Genomic DNA, 26,374 nt, shown 5'->3' on the forward strand with positions numbered 1-26,374 from the left:
GCATAGGATTTTAAATAGTACTAGCAGGGATGCTAAACCACATATATATTTCAATATCCGTCTCCTCGTCTCTATCAACATTTAAGTATGCTGTCCATTCAATTGTCTTTAATATTATATACTTCAATTGGATTGGCAGGGAGAAATATATTCCTTTATGAGATTTCCTAGAGACTACTTATCTGAAGGTCCATCTCTTGTGCTTGACTCCACGGCGGCCAAGCTTTCCTTAGATATAATTTGTCCTAAAACTATAATGACTTCTAATACAAGTTTGTTGGAAACTTTGGCGGCATTATCAACTGATGTGGATGCTGGTAAAAAGGTATATATTTTATCCATTTTGGATGGCTTACAACTGATATAGTTGTATTAGCCTTTATATCATGTTTGCTTTTTTGTATAACTTTTTATCATTAAATGCGGTTACACTGATTGTATAACATTAACAGATGTCAAGCCTACAGCTTAAAGCAGCGATCTGTAAGAATATACTCTGTCGAGTTGCACATTCTGCTGCCGAAGCTCGTTTCATGGAGAATTCATCGTTCAAGGTATAACTCTGTAATATTCTTTTTCTGTCGGGCAAGTTCATATGCCTGTATTGGGATATATGCTCTTTATTAATTTGTGTATGCTTCTAAAAATCAGATATTAGATACCATATTTGATGAATTTTCGAGTTTATGGATGAGTATGAAAGTTCAAGTTCAAACTAAAGAAGAACATGAAGCTCAGCAGTACAAGTTCCGGCCTCGTGCATTTAAAATAGACAACATCATTGAAGTTGACATTTCAACACTCCGTAACTCAGTTGGAAACACTGCTTTCTCAGAGTGGCAGGACATGATTTCAGCAGAGGAGGAGATTAATGTACAGGTCAGAACAATTTAGGTCATCTTTGTTTGCCCTGGCTTTCTCTGTCATTTCTTACACTATTCTTCCATCTATGTAGACAAATGCTGATGAACATACTGAGTCGTTGGAGGAAAACTGGAGGTTCATAGAAGAAACAGTTTTGGACCAAATGGTTTTACTTCACAATGCATTATATGGGTCAATGGATCTTATACAAAATGTAACAGATTCAGACAGAGTGTCTACATGTTCTTTTCGTATTTCACGCAGTTTTGAGTCCTGTGAATGATTCAAACTTTCTTTTGTGCAGCCGGGAAGCATTAGAGTAACAGATTCAGACAGATTGTCTACATTTATTGACTCGTATGAATTGGGGACCAGAATGATTCAAAGTAATTTTCAAGAGCTCATACTCTAGTTCTATGGAAAATTTACTCTTCATCAATCAAATAATATTTTTATCTTTTGCCTTTTCAGGTCTGGAAGGTTTGATATCCTCCAGTTTAGATGCAAAGCTTGTGCCAGAGCATTTGCTTCGTCTCTGTATAGATCATGAACAAAAATTTGTGTGCTCTCATAAAACTAAGGAATCCTACAATTTCTATAAGGTTCCATCTCACGTCTATATATAGAAACAAAAGTTAATCTTTAGGTAGCAATAATATTAATGCTCATTATTGCGCTCCCCTTTAAGGATTCAAATGCACCTGTGATGGCTAAAATGGTGGAGCCAATTTTAGCTCTTCAAAAGCGCATTACATTTCTTCTACATGAAAGGGATGATCATCCTGCTCTTCAGAAAATACTGGATGTGATTGAAATGGTCCTATCTATTCCTTTGAACACTCCTCTGTCAAAGGTAATAGATTTTCCTGATTATATTATTATCTAAAACATCTGTTTTTTGGTCAGCGATAAGATACATCAAAAATTTCGACGAAAAGAGTGAAGTGCGACCCAGCTGCGCTGTTATGTGTTTTGTTGTGCATGAGAGTAACATTGTGCCAGTAATTTTTTTATGTTTTTGTCAATTATTTATTGAAATTGTTCTGTTGAGGATTTCTATATTGGACAGAGTTGAATCCATTATAGTGTGATTTGCCTTCCCTTGCAACTTACAAGTATATAACTGTGTTAATTACCCAACTAAGATATTTTTGCTTGGTTCAAGGCCTTGTCAGCATTGCAGTTTCTTCTGAGTAGGATCCATACATTACAGGAAACCGTGTCTAAATTTCCCCTTGCTGGTAAGTGTATTATTTTTATGATTTTGGCATCCTTTTATCTCCTTTCTCCTTGAACTACCATGTTAATATGTGTGTTGCATTAAAACCTGAGTTCCTGGAATCTGCAGATGAACTGGAGCCTATTATTTTTCTCGTTTCCTCATGGCAGAAGTTAGAGTTTGAATGCTGGCCAGCTTTGCTTAATGGAGTTAAAGCTCAATTCGAGACTAATGCTGGGAAGGTAAATATTGTTCTAAATTTCTGGCCATTTCGTTATTCTGGAAATGCAACAACAGTGAATGCAAGTATCAAAATACAATGGAAACTAGCGTTGTATAAAGGTTCTATTTCAGTAAAAGCATGTATATTTATTTTAATATTCTCCGCACTTGAGTCTTTCATTGAATTTCTAGATTGCAGGTTTGAGTTTTTGGCAGCCGGGACTTATGTTGTTATGAGCTACTTAATTTGGTTTTATATCTCCTTGCAGTTGTGGTTCCCTCTATACTCAGTTCTGCAGCGTAGGCATACTGATAATATGGATGAGTATAATAACACCACTATTCGGAGGTAGGTGCAGTAGCTTTTGTACTGATCATCTAATATCTTATGATGTGGATGGTTCTTTGCTTACTGATAAATTTCGCAGTTTGGAGGAGTTTATGAAGACGTCCAGCATTGGTGAATTTAGAAAACGCTTACAACTTATGTTTGCTTTTCTTGGACAACTTACTGCTGGTATACGCCGTGGTTGCTATTCAAGGTTTGGGTCGCTAATTCTGTTTATGTCCAATTTTTATATAGATGCAGTGTAGCATAGCTTAATTCTACCAGAGAAATGCTGACGTGGATAGTTTTTTCTTATTTTTGTATGTGATTATTGATATTCAGAAATCGACGTGACTTTTGGTAAAAGAGTTTCCTACTGGTTGGTTTCTTTTTCCTTTAAAGTACTAACCTTGATTCATTTTCTAGTTCTTACCAAAGAGAAAATGTGAACGTACTGTACAACACATTTGGCTTCTATGCCCAGTTCTTGCCGACGTGAGTTCTAATTTTCAAGCGTGAAATTATTTTTGGTTTACAGAAAATAGTTTCCAGAATAGTAATGTTGTATGTACTTCTTCCACAGGATATTGGCGCATACGGAAACTAGCAGGAAGAGTATTGAGTCGGAACTGAAGGAACTTTTGAAATTGTGTCGATGGGAGCGAAGTGATACTCACTTGACTATGGAACTATCCAAAAGAACAAGGCAGAAAGTAATGAAGATCATACAGAAGTACACTGTAAGTCGATCACTGTAATTTTTAGGTTTTTAGCGATATCGGCTACTGACCAACACTCTCTATGTTAACAGTCATTGTAATGTCTGATGAGTGTAGTGTACCAACACTTAATAATATAGATTGATTTCTGTAGCAAGTATTCTGGTTTTTGGAATTTTGTCATGTATCCATGTTCTTTATCCTGTACATATTACAGGCTGAGTTAAAAATTGTAGATGTTGAAAGCAAATTGAATGGTTTTTACATAACTTTGGTTGTACCAGAACTTATGTACTGTCACTCTTGCTGATAGTCTGCACAAGGTTTTCAGTTATCTGTTTTGCAAATTAATTCAAGTGCATAACTAAAATGATTTTATTATATGGTGTTTAAATTTCAACAGGATCTACTGGAACTGCCTGCAATGGGATTTCTTGCCCAAGACGCAGCGCTAAAAGGGTCTCAACTTCAGACTCCAAAACCTCAGAATCTTGTTGGAGATTCTTCTGAGATGAACAAACATATACTCACTATTGCATGTGACCCGATCCATTACAGTGATGATAACCGGTATATTGTTATAGTAACATACATAATAATTTGTTAGGTTGATAGCCTCATTGCTGTGATTGTGGCTTTATCGTTTTTTAATTTCTTGTACATCCTGCAACTCAGTATTTACTCTATTTGGTACCCTAATATAGGTCTCTGTGGTTTACCACATTGAGGAGTAAAGTTTGTATTGCTTTGCATAACCTTCATCATGGACCGACAACTGAAATTGACTTGCCGCAAAACTCTATCAAGGAAGTTAAAGGTTTTTCATCTATCTTCTTTTTTGAGTTGATCTTAACGAGAAATACATTAATGATTTTTCCTGTGCTATTTTTTTTGATATCTCAAGTTGCTTCTGAACCTTATGCAGAGGATACAATTAAAGAATGTTTAGCTTCTGGTTCATTTGGTCTTAAATACGAGGAAGATTGCAAAGAGGTATTATACACAATTGAAGCGATATGCAAAATTGCTGCGGACTCTAGTGAGCTCTGGAAAGATGAAAAGAAAAGTTTTGGGAAGAAGAGGGCTTTGACCGAAATGCTGCAGAAGTTGGATAGCTCTGGGTTGTCGAAGCATAGGTCTAACTTCCTGGAGGTATTTAATATACTTTGATAGTTCTATAATTCAGGGTGTAAACTGTAATAAAATTATTAGTTTTGAGGATTTGTGTAAATAATATTTGGATTTTACGTGTTGTTGATGGTTCTCATCCTTCTTATCCGAAACACAGGATCAGGTCGCAATAAATCGGGATCTGTGGGTTCTTCAACCATCTTATGACTTGAAGCATTTATTGCTGACAGATGGTATGCTGGCAATGGATTTCAAGGTTGCCGCTTTGAGTGAATTCCAGTCCATTCACTTTGGAAGTTCTGAAATTAAATGGAAAACAGCGAACCAGTACTTCTTCAAGAGCATTGCGTCAGTAGAGCATCTGCGGCATATATGTCTAAATTTCCATAAGGATTTTAGCCTTGAAGAGGTATGCACAAGTTCTCGCTAGGAGCTGTTTTTTATCACGTGGTCTTATGTATTATGCAATATACCAAGGGACTTTTAGGTTTCCTCTTATGCAAAAATAGTCTACTGCATCAGGCTACTTTATTTGTTATTTTCTTATCGACAAGTGTGGTTTAATATATTATTATACTTATGTGGATTTATTGTTTCCGCGGTAATTGAGACTAAATACTTCTAGTTTAAGTAGTTACATTGTCTCTATTATCTAGCTTTATCATTTACTGCCGGTAAACTTTTCCTATTTTACAATTCTTCTGTTGTATATCGTAATGCAGTAGGTTATAGATATCAGAGTAACTTTTAGACTGTTTCAGTTGTACTCTCTTTCTCTTAACTATATATATGCTGTCAGTGTTGGATGGGTAAAAAGAAAATACTTTGCATACAGGTTAGAAGGGCATGTTCTTATCTTTACCATCTCATTGCATTAGAGCAACAACAACGTTCGGCGCTCTATAATTTTGCCGAGCACTTGAAGAACTTGAATGATTGCATGTCTACTATAAAAAACCTCTTTGCAGACTCTACTGTAGACAACATTGACTGCTTGATTTCTAGTAGCCGACATGTTACATTTAAATGCATGTGGCAACAAAAGGTACACTTCTACTTGAGCATGCTCATTGTTCACAATAAATTAAACTTATCTCCATTGATCCAAATTCTAAAATGACTGTCATTGAGTGGCTGGTTTTATCATTGCAGCAAACACTTGATATTCTGTGCGCCACGATGCTTGATGAGTGTCTTTTACTGAGAACAGTAGAAAATAATCATATGACCACTTGTCAAAATGGTGAAAGTCCAGCAAGAAACATCCGTCTCTTCTTTGAAAAGTATATATCGGATATTCGTAATTCAAAGGTACTCAAATCGTTAATGTCTTTTTATTAACTGAATTATATTCCGTTCTCTTATAGTACATGTTCTGCAGGATTTACTGGATAAGATTCTTCTAGGCTGTGATAGAGTTATAACTACAGAGGAGTTTTCGCTGCATCCCTATGGTGTTACAAAGCAAATGGAAATGATGCTAAACCAAAATTTTATGTTAATTAAGGGGTTTGGTGATGATCTCTCTGCTTTCCGCAAGCAGTGTGTTGGATCTGTTAATGACGTTCTATTTGGCCATGTGGAACATATACTTGAAAAGGTAATGCATAAGTATATGCCCATATCACATTTGGACAGGTTTTATACATCTTTTCTGAAATATCAGTTAGTGCTAGTACTTAAAATATGAGAGTGGAATGTTTGCACAGCCTACTAATCATTGGCGACTTTAAAATTTTCAGTGTAATTTGATAGCCGAAGAATATCTGTTAGCCCAAAAATCTAGAGATCCTCTGGAAAGTTCCAGTGGGATCCAATGGAAAACTTCTGATCTTGAAGCAATGTTTGGTGAAACCCTTGATCAAATCTGTAAGCATATTCGGAAGGCACTTCAATGTGTTAGCTCATCAAGTGATGGCCATGCTCTACCTGAAGAGTCTCAAGGAAATATAACTGGATCCGTTAAAAAATTTGTCGTGCTGTCTGAAAATCTTCAGTTGGATGCTATATGTGATGAGCTAACAAAGATGGTTAATATTGCTGTAAGTCGTATCTACTTTGCCCTGTATACCTTTGGTTCTTTATCTGGTTATGATATATTTTATTTATGTACAGGGAGATATGGTAACTTGTAACAGTATACAGAATTCTAATCTATGTACTGTTCTTGGAGCACACTTGAAGCATCTCTATTTGCTGTTAGAACCATTACAGATCTTCAGTGAAGGTCTGCTAGATGATTTTTTGGTAATCCATAGATCGGTATGTTTCTTCTCTTATCATTTTCTGAATGATCTTTTGGTGTGTTTTCCTATTACTATGACAGTGACCAGTTTTACATTGGATTTGACCAAAAGAAGTGTCATGAAATATTAACCAATAAGTATGCGAATGTTTATATTCTAATTGTGAATACCTGCATCTGCCTTATTAGGTATCTATGATGACACATGTGATTGCCAGAATATTCGCCTCATTGTTTTCCCAAGGATATGGTGTTTCAGCGGAAGAAAATGTGGACGATACTGGCCATGAATTACCTCAGGATGCTACAAATGGAACTGGTATGGATGATGGTGACGGAGTTAAGGATGTCAGTGACCAGATTGAAAATGAAGATCAGCTTCTTCGGGCATCTGAAAACGTATGCTGTGAAAACATTACTGTGTGCATACTCACAAACTTGAGTTGTCCTTTCGATCCCTGGTTGTTACTTACATTGTTATACTTGAGTCTTAATTTATGTATCCTTTGCAGCCAAGCGAAGAGAAAGATGCTTCAAAAGAGGTACCAAGTGAAGATAAGAAGGGAATAGAGATGGAGGAGGATTTTGAAGCCGAGGCAGTCAGTGTCAGTGAGGGTTCTGAAGAGGAAGATGAACCTGGTGAGGAAGAGCAACTTGACCAGAAAATTGGCAATGCAGGGGATGAGAGTGAAGTTGTTGATGAGAAATGCTGGGATAAGAATGATGATGATAATCCTAATACGCAAAATGAGAAGTACGAGTCTGGGCCATCAGTAAAAGATGAAGATCCCACTGCTAGAGAGCTTAGAGCTAAAGAAGATTCTGGAGCGGAGGCAGATGAAACAGGAAATCCCGATCCTAATAACTTCGATGAGCCCAATGATGATAAAGGTGACCAGGAAGATCCTGAGAGTTCAGAAGATGTGCAGGACATGGACATGGAAAAGGAAGAAGCTTACTTAGATCCTACTGGATTGAAGTTTGAAGATAAAAACACAGGTTCTGACAATGAAATTGACATGGACGAATCAAAAGGTGCTGATGATGTGGAAGATACTGGCCCAGAAGAGGAGCTTGATGAGAAGTTAGACAATATGAATGTTGAAGAGACCAAGTCAAATGATGAAATGACAGATGAAGCTGAGGCTGAAGCTAAAAACGAACGGTTGGAGGAAAATTCACAGGTAGATGATTCAAAGAATAATAATGACAAAAGTACGGAAATGGATCTGTTGGCTCCAGAGAAGAATTTATCTGGACCTGATGCTGCTGACAATCAAGCACCTAATACAGATTCCGCAACACAACCCCAATGCGAGTTGCAAGCTGCGGTAAGAGATGTTTCTTTAGAAGCAAAATGGTCTAATTCCAGTGATATTCAAAATGACCTCGCTCCATCTAGGAACTTACCTAGTTCATCTGAGAGTGAAATTGCTGTACCTGAATCATCTAATGGTGGAAAAATGAGTAATGATTTACCCAACAGCCAGATGCCGCAGGTAGAATCTTCATCTCTTCAGAAAGTTCAGCCAAATCCTTATCGTAATGTAGGTGATGCACTTGAAAAATGGAAAGAAAGAGTGAAGGTATCTGGAGATGTACAAGAAAGCAATGAAGAGTCTCTGCTGGATAAATTAGACGAGGATGCGGACGAGGATGCTGATGAGTATGGATTTACGTCCGAGGTTGAAAAAGGAACGGCTCAGGCACTTGGACCTGCATTGCCGGACCAGATAAATAGCAACACTGCTGAAATTGAAGTTTGTGGCGATGATCAAAATGCGGATAGAGAAGGCAATGATGACATGGCTGAAATGGATGTTGATCAACAACCTGAATCACACTGTTCTAAGAACCTTGCATTGAATGATGTAAAGAAGTCTGAAAAACAGATAGATATGACAGACTTGCATATGCAGGAAGAAGCATCCCCCGAAGTCCACATACATGATGATGGTGGTCCCACAAGTATATTGGGAGAGAGTTTAGTGTCCATGAGGAAGTCTTACATGAGTGAGGATATAAATCAAATCAAAACTCTTTCACTAAGCGACAATGAACTGGGGAAAGCCTGTAATACTGAAGAAATGCCGAGTGACGTCAAAGAGAGTGGTGAGGCTCTTTGGAGAAAATATGAATTGCGTACAACAAGGTTGTCTCAGGAGTTGGCTGAACAGCTTCGTTTGGTCATGGAGCCTACTCTAGCTAATAAGCTCCAAGGTGATTACAGGACTGGTAAAAGGATTAACATGAAGAAGGTATGTTAAATTTGTTTTAAGTTACCTTATGAGGATCAATACTTTGGCCTGTGCTCTTGTTAAACTTCGGGTTATTTTTTAGGTTATTGCATACATTGCAAGTCAGTATCGAAAAGATAAGATATGGCTCAGACGGACTCGGGCCAACAAACGTGATTACCAAGTTGTCATTGCTGTGGATGATTCTCGCAGCATGTCGGAGAACAACTGTGGAGATGTTGCTATTGAGGCTTTGGTGACAGTATGCCGTGCAATGTCTCAGTTGGAAGTGGGGAATTTGGCAGTTGCAAGCTTTGGGAAGAAAGGAAACATTAAATTACTGCACGAGTTCGATCAGCCCTTTAACGGGGAGGCTGGTGTTAAGGTTATATTCTAGTTACACTGCTTTCATATGCATGCACTTGCTTAAAACTGGAAGATCATAATACGGAGCATGTATTCACATTGTTGTCTTTTGTCCTTGTGGCTGCAAAGTCCCATAAAGAACTCAAGAATTAGCCCTTTTTGGTTATTTTATTCAGGTTGTTCACCGTGTTATTCTATTCCATACTGGCCATCGTTCTTAATATTCAATTTTTTAATGGTGCAGATGCTCTCAAGTTTGACATTTAAGCAAGAGAACACCATAGCAGATGAACCAATGGTTGATCTTTTGAAATATCTGAATAACAAGTTGGATGATGCTGTAGCAAATGCTCGACTTCCTTCTGGCCATAATCCACTACAGCAGCTGGTTTTAATCATAGCTGATGGGCGGTTTCATGAAAAGGTACCTTATTCAAATGATTCTTGTTTGAGCTAATAGTTATATCAAGCTTATAATTACATTGCTTAAATGTTTGTCTTTCTATTCAGGAAAATTTAAAACGGTGTGTTAGAGATATATTGAGTAAAAAGCGCATGGTAGCATTTCTGCTGCTTGATAGTCCACAGGAATCCATAACAGACCTTATGGTACCTCAATCTACTTCTATGTGACATTGCTTTCTAAACAAGTAAATATCTCCAATGCAATTTAACCAAAAAATTGTATTTCTACAGGAAGCATCATTTCAGAGTGGAAATGTTAGATTCTCCAAGTACATGGATTCATTTCCTTTCCCATTTTATGTCTTGTTAAAGAATATAGAAGCACTTCCTAGGACACTAGCTGACCTGCTGAGACAAGTAAGTCCTAGATTGAAATTATTGATGTATTCTCGTCTCCTTTATTGTTCTTCATCATTGTTAAACTTAAATATTGTATGTTTTTTTCAATTTTTTTTGGGGTGTCACAGATGTTTGTTCTAATACCGTATCTCATGATTTTGGTCTTTTGCAGTGGTTTGAACTTATGCAGTATAACAAGGACTAAGCCAATCAATGACTAACTGATTCGGTTTTCTATTTAAGCAAAGTGGTGCTTATATAAAATTTTTGGAATCCAACAACTATAACTATAATCTAGCCAAGGGATTATGACCAATGAAATATTACCCTGGTAATTGTACTGGTTTGGCTGTTGGAGAGTGTAGATAGTTGGAGAGCTTTTGCGTTGCAACGAGTACTGTGTACATGTAATTCACTGTTGCTGTTTATAATATATATATATTACTCAGCTCTCCAATTTTAATGATCAAGGCATCTTTTTTGTATTTGTTTTTTTTTTTCAATTTGGATTTTACTTGTTTATCCAGCTCAGATTTTGGTCAATCCAATTTCAGATTTGTCCATTAAAATCTTGAGGCTGGTATTTGTTTGGCTTTGTGAATTTACAAGTATATTTCTATTTTTTTATATGACATTCTGAGTATTGGTACATATATGGGTTAACCGGATTGTAATTTGTTATTTTTAGTTAATTATTTGGGAAATCTACAAAACTACCTACCTTTTCTTTTATTGTTTTCAAAAATACTACCTTCCAGAATTATTTTTAAAAATACCTTTTCACAAAATTTTTTTTTCAAAAATACTGTTTGCAACTTTTGCAACCTCATTTGCAACTACAGGCGGCGCCAGCCGTGTTGCAACCTGATTTCAAGTTCCAGTTTTCAAATGTCATTTTCGACCTCATTTTCGGAATCGATATATATATATATATATATATATATATATATAATTGCATATATGGTTGCATATGGTTGTATTCAGTTGCATATGGTTGCATTCAGTTGATTCTATTGTAATCTAATGGCCCCGCCAGGGGCACACCATACATCTGTTATTACTTACAGTTTTCAGTTGCATTTAGTTGCAACTGAGGTTGCAAAAGTTGCAACTGCAGTTGCAACCTCATTTGCAACTTTTGCAACCTCATTTGCAACTTTTGCAACCTCATTTGCAACTTACAGTTTTCAGTTGAACTAGTTGCAATTGCAGTTGCAACAGTTGCAACTTTCCATTTTTATTTGCAACTTTTGCAACCTCATTTGCAACTTTTGCAACCTCATTTGCAACTTTTACGGCTGCGCCGCCCAAGGTTGCAACAGTTGCAACTTTCCATTTTTATTTGCAACTTTTGCAACCTCATTTGCAACTTTTGCAACCTCATTTGCAACTTTTACGGCTGCGCCGCCCAAGGTTGCAAATAAGATTGCAAAAGTTGCAAATCGTATTTTTGAAAAAAAAAATTTATGAAAAGGTATTTTTAAAAACAATGAAAAAGATGGTAGTATTTTTAAAAAACTAATTTTACAGATGGGTATTTTTAAAAAGATCCCTAATTATTTTTGGAATTAAAATTTTGGTTACCTATATTTGTTAAGAAAATAAAATTAATATTTCTAACTATCCAACAAGGGTGATGATCCTTTTAACCCGATTGCTTATTGTCGAACTCATTTTTTGGATTAACCCTGTTGCATATTATCGAACTCATTTTTTGAATTTGAATTTTATGATACGGATATGTAACTCAAAACCTACTCCAGATTTAATATATATAATTAATATCTTATGTATAAAACAAATAATATACATTTTTGTTATTTCATAAGTTCATTATTATTCGAATATAATTATTTAGTTTTTAAAATATATAATTGTAATGATTTAATATTCAAGCTATATTTCATACTCCATCTATTCCATTCAATTGTATACGTTTCTTTTTCATTGTTCGGCACGCATTTTAAGACTGTTATAAAATATAATACTATAACCTATTTTTAAAATTTTCCTTTTTTTATAAAAATATAAAACAGTAAAAAAAATCTTAAGAATAAGTTGCAGAATTATACTTTATCAAAGCGTTAAAATCAGTGTCGCGTCTCCGTCTCTCAAAATGTATACTAGTGTCTGGGATGTGGGATGCAGAAGTATATGATTACTCATAGTTTATAATATTATCATAATATGTGGTCGCGCTAAACAGAGAATCATTAATATATAACCTTAGAACTGCTGCAGAATCTTAAATTTTAAATAAATTTTAACAGCTAAATCTAAATATATGTCTTTTACATCGTTATATGTCTTCAAAAAAATAATTTTAAAATATAATAAATAAATACAACACTATTTGCATGTGCAGGTGCTGCTGTCGAACCCTAATTTAAAAGTTGTAAGAAGAAAGCGACCTTGTTTTATATATATATATATATATATATATATATATATATATATATATATATATATATATATATAATATAGGGCATTGCTCAAAAAAGAACACCTTTAAAAGAAGAACAAAGAAGAACACTTTGGAATCGAACATAGAATCTCATCTAAAACTTGAATTAAATTCTAACTTTAAGCTAATTAATCATTTATTGTAAATAATAATAGTATCTAGCATGTTTAACAACAATTATGGATTAAAAATAACATGATTCTATGTGATATTGATCATGTAAAGAATATATACATGATTCTATTCTAAATTCTGTTTTGGATTCTGTTCTGGATTCTATAATATTTCATATTAATAATTTGGATAGATTTGGATGTTAGATTTCATATATTAAATTTAGTTAGTGCTTAACTATGTAATTATAATCATAACAAATCATTTTTTATGAAAGAAAAAATGTTATGATAATGTTAGTGTTCTGTGTGGAGTGCAACCCATATATATATATATATGTGTGTGTGTGTGTGTGTGTGTTCATGATATTTCTATCTTGAATAATAATAAAATATTATTTGCTCGTATTATTACAACAACATTCTACAAGATTTGAAATCAAGTTTAACATCAAACGCGTCTCCATGTCTTACCAGAATGCTATATTATATAACATCACGTTTAATTATATAACACCACAAAAAATCTTGGTTATAATATAACATAGTACCTGGACTTGTCCATTTCCCGGCATCATTTAAATTTTAATAACTTCCTCAGCTTTAAAATCATGCCTTTTGGATGCACTTCTCAAGCTTCCTCTTGGCTCCCCCTTCTTCAGAGAAAAGTTTCCACTTACTACCACGAATAAAGCACAAAGACTAATATGATTAAAATGATAAAGAGATTAAAAGTGATAGTTCTGTGAGAGGCGTTTGATGAATTGGTGACAAGAGGACAATTCATCTTGTCAGGGGTACAGAGGTTTGGGTTCCCGGCCAAGATTTCGTCGCTGAAGCCCTTGAGTTGCCAATCCACTGGAATCCTGCCAGAGAAATTGTTGTAGGAGAGGTCCAATATTGTTAGGCCCTTCATGTATGCCAATTCACGTGGAATTTCACCGCTCAATCGATTTTGAGACAAATTAAGCACACTGAGATCTGGTAACATTGAAAGTTGGGAAGGAAGTTCAGAATTCAATCTGTTTCGACTTAGATCAATGTAGATGAGTTTGGTGCAACGAGCAATTGAGGCCGGAATATCACCAGTTAAGTTGTTGGCGCTAATGTTGATAGTCATGAGCATCCTCAAATTGGAAATTTCCTCTGGAACACCCCCTGAAAAGTTGTTCACTTGAAGCTCTAATCGTTCTAACTTCACCAAATTGCCAATAGCCGGAGGAATTTTCCCAGAGATCATATTGTTTTTAATAACAAGACTCTGAAATTTATTACCCGAAATATCCACAGGAAGTTCACCAGAAAAATTGTTACCATTGAGCTCTAAAATTTCTAGTGCTGGCATGTTGAAGAATCCTGCAGGAATGGAACCATTGAAGAAATTATTCTGAATTTGTATACGAATCAACGACTTACAGTTCCCTAGCTCATTCGGAATGGATCCAGTGAAATAATTTTGCATTAAAATTAAAAACATTAATCTGCCTCCTTTGCACAAATGCTTTGGTATCACCCCTGTAAGATGATTTCCACTAACATCAACCTGCTTCAAGTTGCCATTACTCCCGAGAGCCGATGGCAATTCAAAACTGAAATTATTATCCCAAATAGCGAGCGATTCCAGATTAGGATAATCACTGATGAAATCCGGAACAGGTCCAACAAATTGATTATGAAACAGATTTATCGTAGTCAAATTATTTAGTGCAACGAAACTCAGTGGAATTTCACCAGTAAGTTGATTCAACGACAAGTCCAATATCATCAAACTAACCAAACCAGAGAGTTCTGGAGGAAGTTTGCCTGTGAGAAAATTAGACTGAAGAAATAATGTATGTAACAACTTCAGATTCCCTAAACTCGCAGGGATTTCCCCTGTCAGATTAGCACCGCCAATATCCAAAAGTCGAAGAGAACTCAAAAATCCAAACTCCGGAGGAATTCCACCAAGAAACATATTAAAGTAACCTAGTCTGAGAATCTGAAGTGTAGATAAACGAGATAAACTTGGCGGAATTAATCCTTGGAGACTATTGCCTTGTAAAGCTAAGGTCTCCAGAGCCAGAAACCTAGAGTAGGCCTCAGGAATCTCTCCGGAGAAATAATTTCCACCGAGTGACAGAGATTTTAGATTATTCAAACTTACAAATTCTGTGGGAAGGCTCCCAGTGAAGTTGTTGTTGTAAGCATCGAACACTTCTAGGTCCTTCATATTAACCACTATTTCACCAGGAAAGTCACCGTTAAATAAATTATAGGAAATGTTAATCAACTTGAGCAAGACCAAGTTGGACATCTCTGGTGGTAATGGACCAGTGAGATTGTCTGAGAAGAGAACTAGGGTAACAAGTTTATCTAAAAGTCCGATTTCTGGAGGTACGATACCAAAGAGGGGAATATTTGAGATATCAAGAGCAACAACTCTTGAATTATTGTCACACTTAACTCCAGTGAATCTGCAGTGTGCTGATGGAGAAGACGATGATGAGTTGGCAAACCAGTCCTGGAGTCCAGAGCTGCTAGGGCCGACCATCGAAGCTTTTAAGTCCATTAAGGCTCGGAAATCTGATAATGAGTTGGCATGTGAGGATGATAAGAGGCAAAGAAAAATGAGGTAAAATAGTTTCATTTTTGTTTTTGGAAGATTGATGAAAACAGAATGTTGTGTGATCATAGGATGAAGCTAAATAACAGTGGAACTGGACCATATCATTCTTCTTCATCAATTTTGGTATCTATAAAAGTACTATCAATAATATAAAAGCGAGCAACTAGTGCTGTAGAACATTAGCTAAATATTTAACTGGCATTGATTCTGCACTCCGAGCTACATGTTGTTCCTATCTTTGTTTTGCCTTTAATCACAACGGAGAAAAAAGTTTCAGCTATAGCTATACGGAACAGATTCGATGTTGGGAGCCGCGGTCATTGTCTCCTCTATATTTCTGGGGTGGATACAAAGGAACACATAGTTCCACACACGTTTCCAAGTCTTGAACCTTAGTTACACGTGTTTAAACTTAGTCAAACGACTTATATTTCAAAATGGATGGAGTAGTACCTAACTCCGATCACCCTTCCTACTTTGTTTAGATCCGCTCCTGTATTCACCCGCGTTTACTTGGATTGCATGGAAAATGGCAAAGAGCGGAATTTTTGTGACCTATATGTATATTAATGAACTTATTAGGAACATAATTTGGCATTCCATGCATATCAACAAATCTTCTAATGTCGTAAAGTACCCACTTAACAGTATTTTTAGAATAGGCATAGGCTAACAAAACTCAAATTGCAAAAGTTTACAATGGAAAAGGAAGAAGATGATAAAGGAAGGCACCGAAAAAATTTTAACCAAGCATCTAACACTTTGCTTTTTTACAATATTGCATTTGTTGACAAAGTCAAGTTCTTCAGGGATCGTAAAGTTACAAAGCTCCAAAGATTCTGAATGATTTTCAGGCGCATCCTAAAAGGTTATTCCCTCCTTTCTTCCCATTTTACTTACACATAAATTGGCCACGGAAATTTGAAAAATTATATAAAATTATATTTTAAAAAAAAAGAAAAATAATAAATTAACTGTCTATTCCAGTATCATCATCCGGTTCTAGAACCGCAAGGATACTGAATAAAAGAAACTTTCGGGAGAAAAAAAAAAAAAGAAAGGAAGAAAAAAGTCAGGCCCAGTATAAACTTCTTTAAGCCCGCAAATATTTAGGGTTGTATAACACGGCCCAAGATAATTTCAAAATAATATTATCAACTAAACCCCCAAATCATAAACCCTAGCTACTTCATCTCTTTACACACAAAAATATACTCTGCAATGGCGGAGAGTATGGTATCGATTAAAAAGATCAAAGCTTTCTTCAACTCTGAAGTTTATGACAAGCCAAATTGGAACAACAACAAGGTATACTCACTTTTCGTACAATTCATTTATATATTCTTTTTTATTTTATTTTATGTTAAGTATTTATTTTTATGTTTGAAATTGATACGTGATGTTGTGAATTTTATGATTGTGAGAAAATTAAAAGTTTGATTGGGGTTAAGATTTTTTGTTTATTTAGTAGTACCTGACACAAAGCTGATTGACTGAAGAAAGTTTTATTTTATTTGGATAAAAATTGGGTTGAGATTGTGGGATTCTGCCCATTTTGAATCTTGATATGCTCAAGAATTAGATTAGGTATGATATTCGTGTTTCTATGGTCCCTCGGTAAGTTTTTCAAATCAACTGGATTTTTAAATGTACTTGACAATGAAAAAATGGCTGCTGAAAAATTGATTGCCTTTTGCTTCATGGACATGACTGGTGTTCCTGAAAAGTGAAAACATGAAAAATATTTGTGAAGGATTGGTTTCGGAGGGAAATGGAATTTATATCTCATGGAAAAAAAGTTTTGTGAACATTGTGTTTGTGATTATCAGTTTGAAATGTGATCCTGATCAAATTTATTTAATCAGTATTTCTCTATTGTTAAGCCCGGGTTTTATATCAAAGTGCCCATTGTCTCGCCAAAAACTATCAAGTGACTACCGATCTCCACGGTGACTCATTTTAGCCACTAGAATCACTATATATATCATTGTGTTGAATCTTGAAATATAATTAACATAATACTTAATGCAATTCTAATCGACAGATGATGTGTGAGCCACATAGATTACAAAAAAGAATTAGGACCGAAGATTACAAAGAAATATAAAAAATTGTAGCAAACACATCATCCGTTTGTTAACTTTTTAATAATATTTTTTTAAGATTTAATAGAGTGATATATATATATATATATATATATATATATATATATATATATATATATATATATATATATAGTTATTATAGTGGCTTAAATGAGTCCCCGTGGAGATCGGGTAGTTACTTGATAGTTTTTGATGAGAATGGTGGGCACTATGATATAAATCATGTTTATTCCTGTTTATTCCTGTTTTCACATATTTTTTATTTAATAATCAAATAAATTACATTTGGTGTAAATGTGTATTCTTTTTCTAATGGCAAGGACACCAAGTTCTGTGTGTCAAAGATGTTGTGTGATTTTTGGAATGGATTCCAAATTGCATTTAAAGTAACAATAAATTCATCCCTTCAACTGTGACAAAAACTCAAGTAACCTATGTAGCATTTGAGTTTACAAATATTTTGATAGATGTGCAAACTGTTGCAGAGGTGATTTCATATCTACATTTTTATTTGTAAGCTATGATGTCCTAAATTATATAGTCTGGGGTTTTTGTACTTTAATTGAAATGCTACTGTAAAAGTTTAAGAGCAAACAAGTTACTTGCTATCAGTTTTAAAAATTGAAAAACCAAATCAAAGTGTTCAATCGTGTGATTTAATTTCCTCAAGTTTGTCAACCTAATTATAGTTACCCTTTCCTCACTTGAAGTTGGTGTGTGGCTCTTTTTTAGTATTGTTGTTGATATTATTTCAGGCCTTGATCATGATGGCTGAGCTATTTTTGCTGGACATAACAGTTGATTTCCTACTTTCACTTGTAATTAAAATTTCGAATTTTTTTTTCTCATTTGCAGAAATTGCTTCGTGCTGTTGGGCTGTTTGCCGGCTCCATTGTTTTCATGCGGAATTTTGGTGAGCTCATGGCCATTTGAAGAGCATGACAGATCCAGACTTGAGTCTATAAATTACCCTATCTAGTAACCTGTTGGGAGACTTTTCTTGTTGTTTATGTAGTAGGGTCTGATTTATCTCCCTTCATAAAAGTCTGGGTTATGTTAAAGGATGATCTGATTTTTATTTGAAACCACTTTTTTTTGTTTGGTACCGCTGTCAAACTGGTAATTAACACAAAATTGGATTGATATATGTTCTGTTGTTTCTTTTTCCATTGGTCATCTAAGCTTCACCATGGTGGCTGTGCTTGCGTCACAACTTATGCATACTAGCATATGGTTTGTGCTTTGCACGGAGTTCAAATTCGATTGTCAGTACATCTCTTTTAGTATTGGGGTGCTGGACTGCTAACTTACCAGAGTCTTAAAATATGTTGTCGGATGATTTTCACTGGGGTGTATAAGTTGGCCATTGCTTGTTTTTGATACTTTTATGTGCTCTTAAATTCGTAGAAAGTCAACCAGAGTTTTGAACTAGTTTTCATTCTACATGTAGGATTCAGTTCAATGGTAAGAAATAAACTGAGAAGAATATGCATCCTTGTTTTATACGGTTTTTACTAATATCTGGGCATGAAAAAAGAATTGTATACAACCTAGCTTTCTAGTATCTGGAAATAACTATAGAAGTATAGAACAGCGAAATACCAACTGAATCTACTATTAGCTAGCCTAGAACACAAATGAAAATTTGAAAGAAAACATCTTATAAACAAAATTTTAAAATTTCGTATTTGCATTGCTCCTAATACAAGTTATGGAAAATCCATCAAATTCTCAGTCCAGAGAGATCAAATTTGTAGACAATTAAGGAATAATGGCTAACTAGTTCACAAACAATTGCCTACAAAGCCTACTAGTGGTTTTTACTCGCACGTTAGCAGCCTCACTGGTAACAATCTCTCCAACCAAGTCTTTGAAGAGCGATCTCTCGATATCCAATACCAACCCTGATATTTCTCCTTGAAAATCTGTAAAACTTTCCGATGGATGCAGCACATCTTCCCACAAGATGCTTTTTAGCCCATCATCCTCATCCTCCAAGCTGCAAGCCTGTTTCTTGGCTTGAAGCTGCTCAATTTCAAAACACAATTCTCTAAGGAGCTTTTGTGCATTGAGGGTCTTCCCTGTTACAGTCAGAGGCTGAATCCAAGGTTCCGTAGACTGTCTGAGGAAAGCCAACTTTGTGGTTAGAACTTCATTAACAGCATCAAAGATGAGTTTTCTGTGGGTTTTTTCATTGTCAGGCTTCAGTTGCACAACCTTTTCTGCTCTACAGTCTTCCTTGAGTCGATTACTAGCTTTGGTTTGTTCCAATACCAAGAATAACTCAGGGTTAATTGGTTGGCCTGATTGGTGAAACTGGAAGGTTGTCAAGTTTGAGCCAAGATCCTTGAGGAGCAGACCAGAAGCTAACAATATCTCAGATATGTATCTGTCATCAGGATTTGTGTTCTCACAAAGAGATGCAATATAATCTGTCCGGGCTTCATCATGGCCCGAGTTCAATCTTCTGAGTTTCTGTACCAAGTGATCAATGCTTTGTAGTTTCTGTCGATTAACATGAGGTGCAAGAACAGATTCCTCGGTTCTAGATACATTGTTATCAACTGGATGAAACTGCTCTTTTGTTATGTTGTCACTTAAATTCGACAAAGAATTATCTGCAAGTATACAATGCAACAAGTGAGGTTCAGTAATAGAACTCACAGAGTTTTTGTTCACATTTATAACCAATATAACTTAGACTTATTTACAATTTTCACCCCTTTAGTTCAGTATAAATGCACTTTACACCCAATACATTCACAACAAACACTTTACATCCCTACACTATTTGACGTGCTAAACTTTGAACCCTTTCCGTCATGTTTAGCCGCTAACGTCAAAGTTGATAGGGGTAAAACTCTCCGTATCTGCATTATTTGCAATTTTCACCCTTTTGGCTTAGGATAAATGCACTTTACACCCAAAATTTTTTTTAATTAAATATTCAGAATATGTTAATATATTCAGAGTGCTTACTACATGATACAAGGGAAGTAATTTCACCTCTTTTATTATAACGAACATTGTACATAATTATAAGATAATAACAAGGATTATATTAAATTGTGTACTTTTAGATCCAGTTAATATGCTTGTCAAATTGCAAAAGTAAAACCTCGTCAATAATAATAGAGAAAATGGTCAATGATTATTTTAGTATAACTATTGTGCCCATAATGCATTTAGCTGAAACTCAAGGGAAGCAAAATGTAAATAAATCTTTCTTTTAATATGAAATATTTAAATTACTCTTAGTTACCAACAACGGTCAAAACATGACGGAAAAGCGTCTAAAGGGTCCAAAGTGTGACGGATTTTTAAGTTAGGGGATGCAAAGTGTTTATCATAGAACTCCTAGGTGCAAAGTGCATATAGCTAAAATCAAAGAGATGCAAAATGCAAATAACCCTATAATTTGTAGCTCAATTTATAGATTTTTAGACCACTTAAATCAATTAAAGGCTCCTATGAACATGGATATATTCGTTAAAAAGGCTTTAGCTTTGTATGATAATGAGAACAAGCTATGCCTACATACTACATTACCCACATTATTTTTATGCTACCCATTAGCATCCACATAGTCATGCATGTGAAAACTCATATATATATTTAAATCCTACAATATTACACAATCATACAGCTTTGACAGAGGTGGTTTAGGCTTTTTTAAATAAATATAAGGTTGAAAGTAGGACTGGTCATCAATTCGAGATTTCAACACCACAGAAGAACTGCATAACTGTAGACTAAAAAATGTGGAGTAAATCTTAATGTACTGATAGTATTAAGAAATTTATGATTTAGTAAGAAGAATCTTACTTTTGATAGTCACTAGGATTTCATTCAAACGTGATGATTCATTATCAATATATACTGCACCGTCAAGGACCGATACGGGACTGGGATATTCAGGGGAAGTTGTACCAAGTTCTGCCACTGAATCATCATCATTTCTAATCACACTTGATTTCTGAAACAAATAATATAGGTAAAATGTCACTCCTCTAGTAAACTGAATGTCCAAATGAAATTGTATTGGTTTGAAATACCTACCTTCGCTACACGGCTTTTAGAGTACTTTGCAGTCTGCATTAATGAACTCTGGTTGCCACTAATTCCACTGGGCCTTACTGCACTGTTGACTTCATTAGAAACCAAAGAGTTAATGTTCACTCTGTAATTTGATTTCCTCGCTCCAGTACTGTTTTCGCTGATTTGATGATCACTTTCTTGCAAAATTGAGGATTTAGCTCGATGTCTCCCACCAGGTGAACTTGACTCTCGTTGCTGCTTGTTTGATTGTTGCTTCTTTAATTTACTGGAATTAGATGGAGACATAGGAGGTCGGGATCGCTTCTCCAAATCATGTTTCTTTTGTTGCAGTCTTGGGCTGATTGATGCTGAGCTCTGTACCGAACTGGTTGTGCTTTCTGTGTGCACCTGTTGGTGTCTCGTTGATATTTGTGTTTTTGGAGTTCTGACATTGACTTTCATGTTGGTAGATGTCTCAGTGTGGTCTCTGTGAGTAGACTTATAAATCTGATCCTTATCCATTTTGCTAGTAACTGAACCAATTGTCTTATCAAGATAGTCATAGCCCTGTCGCCTAGATTTGATGGACAAGCGGCCAAGTGGCACTGCTGATGAAGTACGGCTCCCAGATTTTTCTACAAGTTTTGCAGGTTTCATGATGACAATCGGAGATTCAGATGTCCTTAAAGAAATGGATCTCTGGGAAGTATGACTAGAAACATTATCATTCTGTTTCTGTTTTTGGTTCATCTCTCTTGTATTTTGATCGGGAGCTGTGTACATTTGTTCATGGTCTCGATGTCCTTCTTTGCTGGTGTCTACCAGCCCCTTCATCTGCATTGATTGAAGTATCTGTTTAAGAGCTCTGAGATCCTTTCCGGATTGTCTAAATTCAAGATCTTTCAATCTATTTTCTATCTCACTGTAAACGGAAGGAAAGGAGCTCGGAGCTTTTCCCAGAGCTTTCAAATTTCTAGGAACCGCCTTCTGAGACCCTCGAGTCCCGTCAAGCAGATGCCATGGTGCTGGTTCAACAGAAACTCTTGATAGGGGTTTCTTAACTGGATTGGGATTTCTCCAGCGGGGTGATGTTGGTTCCTTCAAAGAGTTCCTAGAATAATCAAATGGTTGTATCGATCTGTATGCATTAGTTGCTTTTGAGGAGCTTGAAGAGGCTTCAGATTCTTTGACAGGATTAGTTCCAATCTTGTTATCTATGTTGGATGCAGAATTTGGCACTGAGTCCAATCCCATCAACTTTGCTACGACGCTGGGAGGTCGTTGCTGAGATTCGAATGTTTGGTGCTGACGTAAGAGAATCTGCTCAGTATAATTCCCACTGTCCTGCATACCCTTTGACATAAAGCTAGATTGTGTGTCGGAATTGAAACTCCGCATTGAACTCTCTCTGCTGTCCAATGATAGCCTTGGTAGTTCTTTTAGCTTTAAGGTTTGGTTCATACTGTCCTGTGAATAGTAAGATAAGTGACTTTTTCCCCTTTCATCATATGAATAGCGTGGAGCGTCCTTTGGATTTAAATATGAAGATCCATCTCTGAATTGGTAGGATGACGACCTTGAGAGTTTACTAGGTTCATCCAAATACCAAGGTCGTGCATCTCGAACTTCAGAAATAAATTTAAGAGGCTCCTCAAGATCGACCGGCATATTATGTCTTTCATCGCGGCCATGTCTATAAAATTCATCATTGCTTTTGGATAAATGAAGCGGTCTCGGTGAGTCCCTTCGCTTCACCAAAGAATCAGATGCTGCCTCTTTTTTATTAGTTTTAACTGATACTTCACGGAGTTCTCTGTACATGGAGTCCCTGACCACATCACGAAGATTAGAGACTTGACGCTCAGAATGTGGAGATGCGCTTGACTGGCTTAACGCTTGTTCCTTCGAAGGGACTTCAGAAAAAATCATACGATCAAAGGATAAGGGCTCTGGTTGAGCTGTTCTGTTAAAGTCGAGAGAGGAGAAAGAAGACGAACGGGATGAAGAGGAAAACGAAGGTCTAGACGTTTCTGTGGATAATCTTTGTTTCTCAATGTTATGTTTGTTTGACTGATTTTCCTGCCAAAGAAAGGGAGTTATCAGACTCTTATCTACAATGACGATACCAGCAACAACAGAGGTAAATCCTTAAGAGTAATTAATAGGACATCTTTCACTTGAAATAGTTAATTTTGAGAACATATCCTTAGCAAGAAAATGCAAAATTACATGACCATCTGTACTGTCAAAACAAAACCCTTTCTTTTTGCTCACTGAGAAACAACTTCCAATACAGTTTAGGATATACAGAGTTTCCTCTTAAAATTTATATAAAAATCATCATATAATACACACATTAGTTATAATAATATTTAACCTATATTAGGAGTTGACTCCAAACAACATTAAGTAGAGAAAAAAGAGTAATTAAAGTGTTTACCACTGTCGGACGTCTGTAGTATCTGTTATTCTTATTTATATTTGTACCACTAGTGCTGTAGTCATATTCGGAGTCACCTGCAGGCGAGATCAACGTTAACATTTAATGATCAGAAACGATTGCAGTTTACAAAGAAAAAGGAAGACAACAAAGAGACCAAAGCACGATTACATTTTGCAACTATAACTCTATAAGGAAGGCTTTTACAGCTCTCTGATATAGGAATGAACAAAAATTAGTCACCTTTAATTACTAGCTATCTGCCGATTGAAGAATCCGGAATAGATAGGCCAAGATTCTATATACATAAAATAATAGAGGTACTAGAGTAGGTGGTTTCCTCACAGAAACTGGTGATAAATTAGAATATAGAAAATATCCTGAAAACATTACCATTATTTCATCATGAAAAATTCAATTAAGAGATATAAGTATATAACTGACAGCTGATGCCAAAAGCATTATATTCAAACAATCAATTAGATCAATTTTCATGGTCCACACAGTTATTGTTCGACATTCTGAGTGAAAGAAATAATTAACCAATTTCTATGTTTCAACAATGTATGAAATTATCTGTCCAAAAAAAAAAACAATGTATGAAATTATGATTGACAGCTATGTATAATCAAATAAAGCAATGAACACAAGTTAATCGACAGAGATTACCAGGAGGAAGTCTTCTCGGGTGACCTGTGATGCGCCTACCAGTCGCTAAATGTTGACGATCAAATAGCTGGAAAATTCCGGTCATGCATCCTATTTGCTTCGACAACTCCGGATTTTCCTCTGAAAGTGATTGCAAAATCTTTGCAGCCATTATCTCCTTTTCCCTCCACTACACTACTGAAATTTGACAACTATGTAATAGTCAATTATTTGACAACCTTGGATCCAAGGCTCCTTTAGAAATACTAATACAAACTCTTCCACCGCAATCCGAGATGAGTCTTATTGATTTCCATATGAATTCAATTCAGAATCTTCAATACCAAAGACCCCCAATACAAATCCTAGTAAAATGGAAAGTAATGCCAAATCCCAAATCCAAGAACTTCACATTCTTCAGCCCACATCCAAACTCATAAAGGTTGGAGCTTTATTAACTAAACCAAGAAATCAATAAATTCAACTATTCAAGATTTCACAAATCTTTCCAGAAGCCAATTTGGTCTCTGCAGTTGAGAACAAATGAACACAATATTTCCAACAATTATTCAACAAATTTGTACATTTCTTTATTCAAAATGTAGGTGAAACAAGATGATAATACAAAATCAACCCCAAGAACACACATGAAGAGAAGTTAACAAAAGACATCAACCAAAGGAAATTAAGATGTATATATATAATGAAGATTGTTACCTTTGTATTGTCTGAAGAAAATAATGCACAACTCATGAGTGCAAGGCAAATCTGTGGAAGAATCAAGAGCAGGTGTAAACAGAAGAAAAAACCAAAGACAGCCCAGATGAGACTGTAATTGGAAATGGTTTAATGTTAGTAATAAATGTTGCTGAGAGTGAGAGTTAGCAAATTATAGTATTCAATTATTCTTATAATGATAATGTATCTATATTCTATGCAGAGACACATAAGCAACTGTGTTGTAGTTGTAGAGTGCCCAACAAAAATAAGCAGTTAAGAAATCGATACAGGTATATAAAAAAATTAAGTCAGAACCTCGATTAAGTAATAATCGATTAGGTAATATCCATAATATTTTATTCTAGTCCCAATACAATGTAAATAATATATTTTTATTCTCAATAAAATAATAAACTCGATAAAATAATTTTTTTCATTGATCCCAACAAAAAAAATAAGTTTATTATTTCAAACAATAAAATAAGAACAAATTGTGGTCTGATTTAGGCCTGTCAATGGAGCGAAAATCCGATCCGACCCGATCCGATCCGAGGTCATTTTAGCGGATATGGATTTGGTAAAAAAAAAATCCGATCCGAAATTTGATCCGATTAAAAAAATCCGATAATAAATGGACCGGATATGGATTTAGTGTGATCCGATCCGTTTATAACCCGATCCGGTTAATATATATTTAATATATATATATATATATATATATATATATATATATATATATATATATCATATTATATAATAATATATTTTATTCTTGATAAGTATTTACAAATTACAACATACATTACAAATTGATTATTTGAATATAAAACCAACTAAAAATTCACAGGCCCAGTCTCTGCTAGTCATCTAGTATGTTTGGTATGTTTGGTGACCTGGGTCTTGGAATATAAAACTGTTTTGAAAACTCACAGATCCTTTTAAATTTTATTTATAAACAATTTAGTTTGTAATTTGTTTTGAGACTTGAGATGTAATGTTTGACTTTGTAATTTAAATTTTAACATTGTTATTTATTGGTTTTATTTGTATTTTAGGTAATGTTAAAGTCTTATAAAAAATATATATAAGTAGTAAGTAAATGG

General features: G+C 35.2%; 3 protein-coding genes across 4 annotated transcripts in view; 1 reads left to right on the forward strand and 2 right to left on the reverse strand.

Annotated features, from left to right (window-relative positions):
* Window positions 1–10,620, forward strand: part of LOC108217679 (midasin) — a 36,166-nt gene extending 25,546 nt beyond the window's left edge. Inside the window, 29 exon segments of the mRNA XM_017390556.2 lie at window positions 140–325; window positions 453–554; window positions 652–879; window positions 956–1,078; window positions 1,169–1,250; window positions 1,336–1,466; window positions 1,553–1,717; window positions 2,030–2,105; window positions 2,213–2,325; window positions 2,575–2,654; window positions 2,734–2,847; window positions 3,060–3,128; window positions 3,217–3,373; window positions 3,756–3,922; window positions 4,057–4,169; window positions 4,278–4,504; window positions 4,641–4,892; window positions 5,319–5,528; window positions 5,636–5,794; window positions 5,865–6,083; window positions 6,226–6,525; window positions 6,599–6,745; window positions 6,918–7,127; window positions 7,241–8,986; window positions 9,069–9,350; window positions 9,576–9,755; window positions 9,842–9,940; window positions 10,028–10,153; window positions 10,308–10,620. Of these exon segments, the coding sequence (XP_017246045.2) occupies window positions 140–325; window positions 453–554; window positions 652–879; window positions 956–1,078; window positions 1,169–1,250; window positions 1,336–1,466; window positions 1,553–1,717; window positions 2,030–2,105; window positions 2,213–2,325; window positions 2,575–2,654; window positions 2,734–2,847; window positions 3,060–3,128; window positions 3,217–3,373; window positions 3,756–3,922; window positions 4,057–4,169; window positions 4,278–4,504; window positions 4,641–4,892; window positions 5,319–5,528; window positions 5,636–5,794; window positions 5,865–6,083; window positions 6,226–6,525; window positions 6,599–6,745; window positions 6,918–7,127; window positions 7,241–8,986; window positions 9,069–9,350; window positions 9,576–9,755; window positions 9,842–9,940; window positions 10,028–10,153; window positions 10,308–10,340 (6,096 nt within the window). The 3' untranslated portion in view covers window positions 10,341–10,620.
* Window positions 10,621–13,196: 2,576 nt separating this feature from the next.
* Window positions 13,197–15,555, reverse strand: LOC108216873 (leucine-rich repeat receptor-like kinase protein CLV1a). Its single transcript, XM_017389728.2, has one exon. The coding sequence runs from the start codon at window positions 15,384–15,386 to the stop codon at window positions 13,392–13,394; it is 1,995 nt and encodes a 664-aa protein (XP_017245217.1). The 5' UTR covers window positions 15,387–15,555; the 3' UTR covers window positions 13,197–13,391.
* A 3,508-nt stretch (window positions 15,556–19,063) lies between these two features.
* Window positions 19,064–25,467, reverse strand: LOC108219015 (protein LONGIFOLIA 1). 2 transcript variants are annotated; one of them, XM_064091377.1, is made up of 6 exons: window positions 25,269–25,467; window positions 24,573–25,009; window positions 23,904–23,980; window positions 21,485–23,542; window positions 21,251–21,401; window positions 19,064–20,043 (listed from the first exon to the last, which is right to left on the reverse strand). In XM_064091377.1, exons 2-6 carry the CDS (start codon window positions 24,721–24,723, stop codon window positions 19,205–19,207), a joined length of 3,276 nt encoding a protein of 1,091 aa, XP_063947447.1. In that variant the 5' UTR covers window positions 24,724–25,009; window positions 25,269–25,467; the 3' UTR covers window positions 19,064–19,204. The 2 variants fall into 2 exon arrangements, with proteins under 2 accessions (XP_063947447.1, XP_017247733.1); XM_017392244.2 differs by having other exon boundaries at window positions 24,573–25,078.
* Between the last annotated feature and the right edge of the window lie 907 nt (window positions 25,468–26,374).

The sequence above is a fragment of the Daucus carota genome, chromosome 4 (assembly GCF_001625215.2).
Source record: "Daucus carota subsp. sativus chromosome 4, DH1 v3.0, whole genome shotgun sequence".
NCBI classification, from domain to species: domain Eukaryota; kingdom Viridiplantae; phylum Streptophyta; class Magnoliopsida; order Apiales; family Apiaceae; genus Daucus; species Daucus carota.

Excerpts from the sequence above, each read along its gene's own strand:
- LOC108216873 (XM_017389728.2), bottom strand. The coding sequence starts at position 15,386 with ATGATCACACAACATTCTGTTTTCATCAATCTTCCAAAAACAAAAATG.
- LOC108219015 (XM_064091377.1), bottom strand. The coding sequence starts at position 24,723 with ATGGCTGCAAAGATTTTGCAATCACTTTCAGAGGAAAATCCGGAGTTG. Across the intron at positions 23,981-24,572 it reads CCCGAGAAGACTTCCTCCTG|GTGACTCCGAATATGACTAC; the intron begins GTAATCTCTGTC and ends TCTCGCCTGCAG. Across the intron at positions 20,044-21,250 it reads AATCCTAGTGACTATCAAAA|ATAATTCTTTGTCGAATTTA; the intron begins GTAAGATTCTTC and ends GTATACTTGCAG.